Source organism: Rhododendron vialii, chromosome 13a (assembly GCF_030253575.1).
Source record: "Rhododendron vialii isolate Sample 1 chromosome 13a, ASM3025357v1".
Taxonomy (NCBI): Eukaryota; Viridiplantae; Streptophyta; class Magnoliopsida; order Ericales; family Ericaceae; genus Rhododendron; species Rhododendron vialii.
In genome coordinates, this window is record NC_080569.1 from 24,509,128 (window position 1) to 24,520,071 (window position 10,944).

The 10,944-nt window shown below is 36.8% G+C and overlaps 1 protein-coding gene across 1 annotated transcript; it reads right to left on the reverse strand.

The window, feature by feature from the left end:
* Positions 1-1,862: 1,862 nt before the first annotated feature.
* On the reverse strand, positions 1,863-10,476 carry LOC131313103 (G-type lectin S-receptor-like serine/threonine-protein kinase At4g27290). Its single transcript, XM_058341217.1, has 7 exons — positions 9,118-10,476; positions 8,444-8,572; positions 7,715-7,881; positions 6,218-6,428; positions 2,508-2,745; positions 2,270-2,420; positions 1,863-2,187 (listed from the first exon to the last, which is right to left on the reverse strand). Exons 1-7 carry the CDS (start codon positions 10,391-10,393, stop codon positions 1,879-1,881), a joined length of 2,481 nt encoding a protein of 826 aa, XP_058197200.1. The 5' UTR covers positions 10,394-10,476; the 3' UTR covers positions 1,863-1,878.
* Between the last annotated feature and the right edge of the window lie 468 nt (positions 10,477-10,944).

The following is a 10,944-nucleotide window of genomic DNA, read 5'->3' on the forward strand; positions in this document are numbered from 1 at the left end:
AGTCATGACTGCTACATACCCTTTTACATATTTCCCCATGCCCTTTTGCCCTTCTAATTAGGGCAAGAATTGACGGTGAATGTTGATGTGGATGTTAGGAAACAATTTTCTTCTTGAATAGTAGTAACTAGGAACAACTGCCCGCGCCAAAGTCTTCGATCTTTTGCATTTTTCATTTTCGAGAAACGTATTCTTATTAACAAGGATATGCTGAGAAAAAATGCTAAACCAAAACGTATCCTTGTTAGGTTGCACACATTAATCCGGAGCAGCATTCGTAAAGAAAAAATACTAAACCAAAACAGGGGTATGACCTGTGTTTCTTGTGCCAGACACGAGTCCTCGTCTTGAATTTGAATAAATTTTGATTTTGCTTTCTTGTTTGGCATTGTCCGATTTTGGTGCTGTTCATTTTTCGCATAAAGAAGGGTACCGGCCACTACTTTCTGCAACTGTTATACAATGGACATTCAAATCAAGATTTCTTATGTGATGCTTCCTCGGTTCCTAGCTAATTTGATACAAAATGTGGGACTGATCGCGGGTCTATTTGATGATTCAAACGGTTCATTTTGTAAGTTTCGGTGCATTTAAGGTCGATGCGAAAAAATAATTTCATTGGACTCTGGTATTCGATGAACAAATTATATTTGTCACAAAGACAAATAGGACTAAGATTCTTCAGCGTTTATTTCTCTTCACACAAATATGATGTGACCGAGCTTTTACCAAACTTTGGTGAACTTGGTTTTTTACATAAATGTTAAACACATCAAAACCTATGAGATGAATGGTTCAAATCGTGAAATAAGACCGCGATGAATTCCATTTCGTGTCATACGAGGAATCACCACATGAGGTGAAGTCGTAGTACTACAATATTAAGACCATAGGAGGCAGCTTGTACAACTCTATTCAATGTAAGAGTTATATAAAAATAAATATATAAATAAAAAAAAACAACTTTGCCTCTTATTTTGTCCTTATTCAAGTATTCTGCACATTTGTTAGTTTTGCATCAAGTTTTTATGAATTATTAGTTCTTCTCGACGAGAGAAATCAAAAAATAAAAAATTATTATTTTTACCTAATTTTTTTTGCAAATATCTAGGAAAAAACATTTTCTTGGATTTTTACAAAAAAAAAAAAAAAGTGGTAAGAGTGATAACTTTTATTTGTCTGATTCATATTCCTTTGCTCGAGAGGAATCACTAATTCAAAAAAAAAATTAACGTAAAACTAACAAAGAAAAACAAATTTTGGAAAAAGACAACAAAAAGAGCCCAAACGGCCGAGTGGCTTTTTTTGGAAACTCACCCTCAAATTTTAGTAACTATAGAACACTTTTTCCCCTCAAATAAATTTGTGTTCATTGATTTAGCATATTGTTGAGTTTAAGCTGCTGACTTAGAGCCAAACCGAAAGGTAAGACATAGATTTCAACACCAGCTGCTATGTAACGTATCGATAGTGGTTCTTTGGCTTTTCGATACCATTACACATTCGCTTAGTATCCGCCTTTTTGTCATATCAAATTTTTTCCAAAATCATAGCAGCTATGGCCAATGCGAGACCGCTAGGATGCTTCAAGTACTCTAGCAAGTGGCAACAAAAATGTTTCCGAAAAATCCACAATCACTACACCTAATTCTCGCTACAAGTCATTCAATACTTCTTATGCGGTCTGGTATCGTTATGGTTGTGCGATCTGCTACTGACATTTAGAACCTTGGGTAAGTGGCCAACTGTTGTGCGGGATGAGAACATAATGAAAATAATAACAAATTTGGAAGTTTGGTAGAGCAAAACTGACACTACTGAAGAACAATATAATTTTTGTAAAAGTTTCTTTACAGGGTTTTAGGACAACAATCCCATCTATCTACCATGAAGTACTGACATTGTTACTTCATTTGAAGCGAGAGGATATATACCAGTTGACAAAAAATCCATCTCGAGAGTAAACCTTTCCGTGTAAAACCCAGGTTGTTTAGGAGGTGGAAGGATTGCATTTTCACTATCTAAGATTAGCAAAACAGCTGACATTGGCGGTCTGTCTTCAGGACGATCTTGCACACACAAAAGGGCCATTTGGATACATTTTACAACTTCTGGTGTGGGAATCGGACTCTCCATCAAAGCATCTACTAGATTCATGGGTTTTCCTTCGTTCCATAGTTTCCATGCCTAACGAAAATAGCAATTCATAAAATTATTCTCAAACATAATGAAAATTGTTCTCTCATAGGAAAAGAAGAATTGTACTCACGTGTCCCAAAAGGTTGAGGTCATGATCGGGATGGTAAAATCCTCTGTTCTTCTTTCCACTCACAATCTCCAAAACCAGTACACCGAAGCTAAAAACATCAGATTTCACAGAGAAGAGCCCGTTTATGGCATATTCTGGAGACATATATCCACTTCATACAACAAAATAAAAGCGATATCAAACGAAATGAACTATGGATAAGAATAATGAAGGGGAGAGATGAACGAGATATACTTACTAAGTTCCAAGAACCCTATTTGTATTTTCTTCAGACTGATCATCTCCAAACATTCTCGCCAATCCAAAGTCTGAAATTTTAGGATTCATGTCGTCGTCCAACAAAATGTTGCTAGCTTTCAGATCCCTATGAATTATTCTCAATCTTGAATCACGATGGAGATAGAGAAGTCCTCGAGCAATCCCCACTATAATGTCAAAGCGTTTTTGCCAATCCAGTGATCTACCTCTTGTTTGATCTGAGGTAGTCTAGAGTAAGTTAGCGACTTCACCATACAGGTCAACTCTGAGTTTTTGAAGGCCTAAAGCAATAATAAAAAATGATCGAGACCTTTTACGAATTTCTAAGACAAGTATAAAATAAACTAATCACTTTTCCCAAAACAAAAGATCTAGTACTGATCAATATGAAAAAACCCCAACCGCATTCGGGACAAATATTGATCTATCACTTGATGTATTGGCACCATTCATGCACAAATTTTTAATGGCCTCCAACTTGAAAACTCTTGTGCTACGAAAAGGATAAAGTATATTTTTTATGTTGAGCACTCCTACTACACGTGTACGCCTAAAAAAAAGAGAAGGAAATTAGATTCCAATGAAGCGAGATTAAGGCATTTGGTTGGGGTAACTACTGAAACAAATCCTCTTTCTCTAAACCCCCTCTTTATATGTTGGTGAATGCATTCTTTCCGAACCATGTTAATCAATCAAGTCAGTCAAGAAAGTGTGCCGCCAATCAGTACGTGGGTGTGGGTTGTGTGTTGTTTTTAAACACGTGGCACAAGCACAACAAGAGCGAAAAAGCACAGGCACAAAAAAAGTACAGGCACAAAACGACATGAGTAAATATAATGGGACAAGCTGTTATATTTATTTTCTACTAATATTTTGTGTAAATTACTTTCAACGATTAATAATTTCGTTTTGCCGAGCAAACCAAAAACCTCCTTGTCAAGGATCTATACTGTGGAAAACTTGATTCCAATTAGTAAGATGAATTTTTCTGATAAAAGTGGACCCTTTAGTTCTCTAGTTTGCAAGTATGCCTCCGATTATTTTTGGGCCTTGCTTTGATTGGATGCATGTTGGACCTTTATTTTATCTTTGGAGGAGTTTTTTTTTTTAAGGTATATACTACTTAGAACTACTACATCCCAGACTTTACCTCATCTCTATCCAGAAGGAAGCTCTGGTCTTAGAATGCTCCCCATCTTCTACCTCTAATAAGCGGCCTCTTACATTTACAAGAACGCTCCGTCCTTAGGAGGAAAACCAACTTGATTCTTTGCAATTAAAGTTGAATAGGTTTCCCATTGATCCCTCTAGAGAAGATTGCCCTCACTGGAAATGGAGCTCCTCTGGCCTCTACTCTGTATGTTCAGCTTACTCAACTTGGGAGAAACAAGTTTTCCAAGTTAATGACTGCCTCAATTCTGTTTGGAAAAACCTTGGACCTGCCAAGATTGATGCTTTTGTTTGGGGGAAAATTTCAAAAAAGCCCCTGAACTTTTTGACAATTTGCAAAAAAACACCTGAACTTTCACTATTAACAAAAAAACACCTAAACTTAGCATTCCGTTAGCAATTAAACCCCTGCCGTCCAATTCCGTCAATTTTTAACGGATGGAGCTAACGGAAGGCGTTAACTTTTTATTTTTTTTTACTTTTTACATTCAAAAATTACTTTTAACTCTTTCTTTTTTTTATTGGTAAATAAATATGCAATAAAGTTCTTTTTTTTTCTTACTATTTATCAAAAATTGCTTTAACTCTATTTTTTACTATTTACAAAAATAACTTTAACCACCATCTTTTTTGTTACTTTCAAATTTTATCTTTCCCCTTTTCTCTCTCTCTCTCTCCCTCTTTTTTTTTTTTTAGAATTTTAACCCCACTTCACCAATCAACTACCAAAGCTCTAGCTCTAATTTTAGAAATTTGAAATTACTCTTTTTTTTAGCATTCTTGTTTTTTATATTTTTTACTTCCAAAATTACCTTTAACTCTTTATTTTTAGTAGTAAATAAATATGAAATAAAGTTTTTTTTCTTACTATTTATCAAATATTACTTTAACTCTAATCTTTACTATTTATAATAATAACTTTAACCCATTTTTACTATTTATTGCATATTTATTTATGACTACAAAAAAGAATGAGTTAAAAGTAATTTTTGGAAGTAAAAGTAGTAAAAAAAAGAAAAGGTTACAAAGAGGAGGTTAAAAGAACTTTTGAATTTCTGAAATTATGGCTAAGGCTTTGGCGGTTGGTTGTGGGGTTAATTGGTGGTGTGTAGTCGATTCTAATAAGAAAAAAAGGGAGAGAGGGGGGGGGGGAGGAAGGGGGAGGAAAGGTAAAATTTGAAAATAAAAAATAGGGTTAAAGTAATTTTCGATAAATAATAAGAAAAAAAAGAACTTAATTGCATATTTATTTACCAATAAAAAAAGAAAGAGTTAAAATTAATTTTTGAATGTAAAAAGTAAAAAAAATAAAAAGTTAACACCTTCCGTTAGCTCCATCCGTTAAAAATTGACGGAATTGGACGGCAGGGGTTTAATTGCTAACGGAATGCTAAGTTTAGGTGTTTTTTTGTTAATAGTGAAAGTTCAGGTGTTTTTTTGCAAGTTGTCAGAAAGTTCAGGGGCTTTTTTAAAATTTTCCCTTTGTTTGGCTAGCTATTGAGGAAAGGATTGCTACTAGATCTGTTTTGGTAAGAAGAAACATTATACCTTTGAATGCTGGTTCCTGCTCAATTCGTACTCTATCTCTTGAGACCCCTCTTCACCTCTTTCTTCAATGTTCACTTACCTTGCATATTTGGTCTGCCATTCTCTCTTGGTGGCAGGTAACTTGGGTTTGCCCTTCTACGCTTCCTGATTTGATTGATTTTGGTTCTCCAATTCTTTCCAAAATCATGAGGAAATCTATTGGAACACCACCCTATATGTTGTACTTTAGACAATCTAGAAAACTAGAAATGATCTAGTTTTCAAAGACAAACAACCTAATGTCAATGAAGTTGTGGACTTAATCAAGCTCATGGTGGCTTTGTGGATTAAAGGAAAATACAACTTGAATTCCTATTCAATTGAAGAATTTAGGAGCCACTTGGATGGGATTAGACGGCACAAGATTTGACAGCCTGGATTTATTGGAGTGAATAGTTTTATTTTGGTTCCTCTTTCTTTTGTTTTGTACCAACTCTTGGTTGGTCTTCTCTTCTCCCCCCAGGATTGTGGCTTGCACATGATTGTTCTATGATGCTCTCCCTCTCCTTCTCGATGTACCATTTATCGAGTCTCTAATAAAATTTTATTTTGCTGATCAAAAAAATAATAATTAATAATTTTGTTTTTTCGAGCAAACCAAAAACCTCCTTGTCAATGATCTATACTATGGAAAACTTGATTCCAATTAGTAAGATGAATTTTTCTGATAAAAATGGACCCTTTAGTTCTCTTGTTTACAAGTATGCCTCCTATTATTTTGGGTCTTTCTCTAATTGGATGCATGTTGGGCCTTTATTTTATCTTTGGACGGGTTTTTTTTAAGGTATATACTACTTAGGACTACTACATATTTTAGGGCCCTAAAAATCTACCATTTTTTGGGGCCTTAAACCATCACACCTTGGGCGGGCAGCCCCATCGGCATACATCAAGCAAACTATGAGAAAAGATTTCAAAGGTTGAGGGGCTAACTGAATATGTGTAACTCTAAACTTCTTTTTTGCATGTACTCATATATCAACATCCGTTCTTCTTCATGAATGCAACATCCCAATAGCCTGACCAGATTCCGATGTTGTAGCTTCGCAATGAAGATAACCTCATTCTTGAACTCTTTGACGCCTTGCCCCGAAGTCTTGGCGAGTCTCTTCACCGCTACTTGTTGTCCACTTGAGAGTTGACCCTGTGTTTTATCATGAATCCTTACATTAGCCTCAGAAGGATTCAGACAAATATAGACACGACATGACCTCGACTTGCAAGCAGAACCTTCTCAAAACTAGGAAACATACACGTTGTGTACACGTGTTATAAATTCATGGAGAAAACAAAAAGAATGTTTGAACGAATAACATTACATCAACACTCGATAAATAAATGTTCAAAATGTACGTATGTAATAATTTTGACCCTTCCCCAAATTAGTAAGAGCATTTTTAATGTCCTAACATGTCCTTATTGTGTTCCTAGTTTGTTTTAACCAGAGGAAATCATTTACAAATCAGATAAGATCAGGGGCGGACCCATTAATGGGCAAGGGAAGTCAAGTGACCCCCCTGAGTTGGGAAACCCAGCAGAGGAATACTTAAATTTTCAGACATTTTTGATAATTTTGCCCCATATGCTTTTGAAATTGTAGTTGTTGCCCCAAAGAGAATAGAATTGCCCCATAAATTCTATATCCTTTGGTTCTTGTCCCATAAGTAAAATAATTGTCCAGATTATTAAGGTATCTCTCTCTCTCTCAACAAGAAAGATCGACTGGGACAAAAGGATTGTGTGTGACTACTTTTAGGAGAAGTTATTCCATGCTCCTAAGTTAGGTTGAGCACGAATCTGAACCACATATTTAGGTAGATTTTACACACTTGGGAGTGGACTTTATACATTTGTGTGATCCAAGTTTGTGCTCAATCATGTTCCAGGGGCATTAATTAATTTCTTTTTCTCTTGTATGTATTTTTGGAAGAAAATGATTATCATCCTCTCTTTTTTTATAAAGGCACCCCATTTTTTTATCTTTTAGTGTGAACTTTGTGTAGTTTTCATTAAAAGACAATAAAATGAGTGGACATATAAAAATATATATATATATATATATGAGTGCAAAAATCATTACTCATTTGGAATTTTAATTTTAAGGTATAAATAGATATCCTTTTCGTTTTGAGGAATTTTATAGATAGATAATTCACTTAACCACTTCTTGTATGGCATTTCAGTGCATGTAATTTTTGTAAGTATATTGTAAATGAACTATATAAGATCAATAGATGTCTTCTTAAATCTTTTTTGTATGTTGGTTTAAGGTTTAGGGTAGGTAATTGACCCCACTGTCAATAAATTCTGGGTCCGCCACTGGATAAGATTGTGTGAGGCCTGGCCGGGTTGACATTTTCGTACTTCTTAGCTAAACTGAATGACAACTGAGCATTCCCTTTATATGACTTTTAAAACATTTGCAATTACCTTATAAACGGGACCAAATCCACCTTCTCCTATCTTATTTTCATAGGAGAAATTATCAGTGGCTCTTGAAATGGTGGCCAAATCAAATAAAGGTAGTTCTAGGTCCTCCTCTGCAGTACTTCGGTTGTTTTCTTGGACCTGTTGGCTTCCAGTCTCCAGTCTCTGAGCTGAAATATTTCAAGCATATAAATAAGGGCAATAGCAACCCAAACAGGATATCCTCTGGTGAAGAACAAGATAAATAGATATATCAGAAGAGAATAAGAAAAGATCCATCATTTAGGCTCTCTGTGTGTCTCAACTTACTTTCAAGGAAGCAAGAGTTTTACTTGTAAAATTACTTCATGAATATTAGTTTTACTTGTAAAGTCCGACAGATAATCAGAGAATTTATGGTACAAAGATTGGTGTTATCAGTAGCTATGGTAGGCCAAAGACATCAATGACATACTACTTTCAAGGGCCTGAAAATCAATTTAACATAACTGAAGAATTTGTAGTGACTTGTGAGTCCATATCAATCTTATTTGGTCAACTGAGTAAACTCCATTAATTTTCTCTATTGAAAAGGAAAATTACTTGAAAAAAAAACACCGAATTTTACTTATACAACTTGTTGAGCTATATGGTGTGCATCCCACTACTTTAGTGACTAGGAAAACACTTTTGGGATAGTTCATTTTTGAATAGAAAATAGATTAGAGTCTTAGAGAACACATAATATATCACCTCTCCTTTGAGCAGTAATTCGCCTCCGCTTCTTAATAATTACACACCAGCTGATTAAACCCAGTGCAAGAACCCCTGAAATGACCGTTACTGATGGGATCAACGCCCTTGGTGTGGTCTTATTGGAGCCTTTTAAGTACCCAACACAACAAAAATGAAAAGCAAAGAGAAATATCAGCATCTACGGAAGTCACGTGGTTACAAAGTTATTGATTCAGCAAGATCAGAAGATATGCAGTTGGATGCAGAGTGTTTTCTGTTTGGAATGCCTGTACATTTTCCCTTTGTTGATTTAGGCCCTTCCATCGAAGGACAACTAATATGCCGAAGGGTGATCAAATACTTTGAATGCTAAGTTAGCAAATATATTCTGAGATAAAGTTGATTGTTAAATCATGTTCCATGCCTGTGGACTTCAATTCGGAAACAATGGCATTACTAGCTTTATTCAAAGGGATGATCAAATCTTTTGCAATGCTAAATTGTGAAGGAAAAATACTCAAAGACAACAGATGTTTGTTCAAACACAATCAAGATGCATATGTGGCCTAAGTTTGGATACCAAGTGCATCGTGTGGCACCCACGTGCATCAAACAGATCTAGATAAATCTGTGTGTCGGAATTTGCGTTCAAACATCTGTGTCCGTAATACTGCTCATTGTGAAGAACTTACCGAGCTCAGAAGCAGCCAGCCGAACGTACAAATCCTGTCCGCCTTCATGATACTCTCTCATATCAAGCAACTCCCCAGACCAAACCACACACCCACTAATATCAGTTTGAGCAAAACCCAAACAAGAACAATTCTTCAAACAAGCCTCTTCGCAACCCACCCGACTTATCTCTGTCCTATTCACCAAAAAGTAGGACGTGTCCGGCAATTTCAGCCTGGAAAACCTCCTAAACCCCGCGGCCACCGTACAATTCAACTCTGTCTTTGCCACACACCCACCTGACCAATCCAACTTATTCCACTCCACTGGAACTTTGGGCACAAACCCATCCATGCAATGACAAATTGCAATTGGTATTTCGTTTATGTTGCAAATCGCATAAGGTCCACAAAGATCATACGTATCACATGAATCCGCTGGCAGTGTTACTATATCTACCCACTCGCCGCTCCCCTGGTTCCATGTGAGGTGCTCAAGTAATCCTGTTTGGCTCACCACAAACCTTGAAATGATAGTATCATCAATGTTAACAAACGAGTAGTAGACAAAAGTTGTGTTGTATACGAAAGTAGGACGAAAGATGGTGTTCTCTTTTAGTGGAGTTAGTGGAGGAGCTCCACCGAAGCGAACACCATCCCATGGTCCACTTCGGTAAGAGATCGTTGATCCTCGGCGCAGTACTAGTTGGGGGAGGCCCCAGGGGTCCACCCTGTACGTATAATCGCCTGTGGATGGTTCTTGCAAACTATTCCACGACGTTATGTACCACTCTTGGTTTTTGGAAATATCCCATCCCAGTTTCATACCGGGTACTAACGTATCGCACGGGTGATCGAAGCTTTGCCATAAATAACTCCCTGTATTGCTATTGACCACAACAAGGTTTCCAATGTCTAGTAGTTGCAAAACAGGACTGGCTGGCAACATTGTTGAGTTTGAGGACCAAATGAGATTTGTTTGGTTGGAAGTGATGATTATGTTGCCAGTGGGGCTTATTGTGAGGACACCAGACGTATCTGTTACTGGGTTGTCTTTGTTTGCTACCCAAATGGGCGTTTGTAGTGAGACTTGCTTGAACCAAATTCCGATGTAACGGTTTCCAGAGTTGGGTGGAGAGAAGAAGCCTAACTCGAAGGATTCATCCGCGGAAACCAGCATTTCACCGGTAGCGTCTGAGAGTGTCTGGTTCAGGGATAGCGTGTCAAGCGCAGCGGTGAATTCGGTGGAGAGGGAGAGAGATGTGAAGAGGGAGAGGAGAATGATGGGAAGGACCATGGTTCATGATCTACTGATTAGCAGAAAATGTTTCATGTTTTGCCTATTTTTGTAAGACAAAAACGTGGTTTGGACTTTTAGACTTTGGAAGTTTGACCTGGTCATGATGTAATCTCTCTAGACAAAAACGTGGTTTGGACCATTTTTCTTCATAATTGAAGGCGGCCTGCTTTTACAGACTCTAGTTTGTCTAAATTTTGGACAAGTATTTTGAGTGGTATGCCCACCGAGCTAAAAAACTTTTGGTTGGTAGAGGAAGTTAATGTTTTCAATGCTCTGGACTATTGCGTGAGACTAATTATTCAGTAGCTCGTGTAGAGATCCGCAATTTCATTTAATAAGTTTAAAATGTGTTATGTGGAATAAAATGAAGGAATTGGTGGAGGATATTGGTTTTGGGGCTAATGTAGGAAGATTGTTAGTAGAGGGGTGTAAGTGTAATTTACGTGTGTGCTAGCATATATAGGTGTGTGTGAGTGTAGGGGATTAAAAATCCCAAGTCTCACTCTCTCTCATCTCTCCCGACCTCTCATCTCCCTCTCGGCTCTTTC

What these genes read in the sequence shown, in the direction of transcription:
- LOC131313103 (XM_058341217.1), bottom strand. Translation starts at nt 10,393, where the DNA reads ATGGTCCTTCCCATCATTCTCCTCTCCCTCTTCACATCTCTCTCCCTC. An exon ending in GCTGGCTGCTTCTGAGCTCG is followed by an intron (nt 8,573 to 9,117) that starts GTAAGTTCTTCA and finishes GGTACTTAAAAG; the next exon opens with GCTCCAATAAGACCACACCA. An exon ending in GATTTGGTCCCGTTTATAAG is followed by an intron (nt 6,429 to 7,714) that starts GTAATTGCAAAT and finishes GATAAAACACAG; the next exon opens with GGTCAACTCTCAAGTGGACA.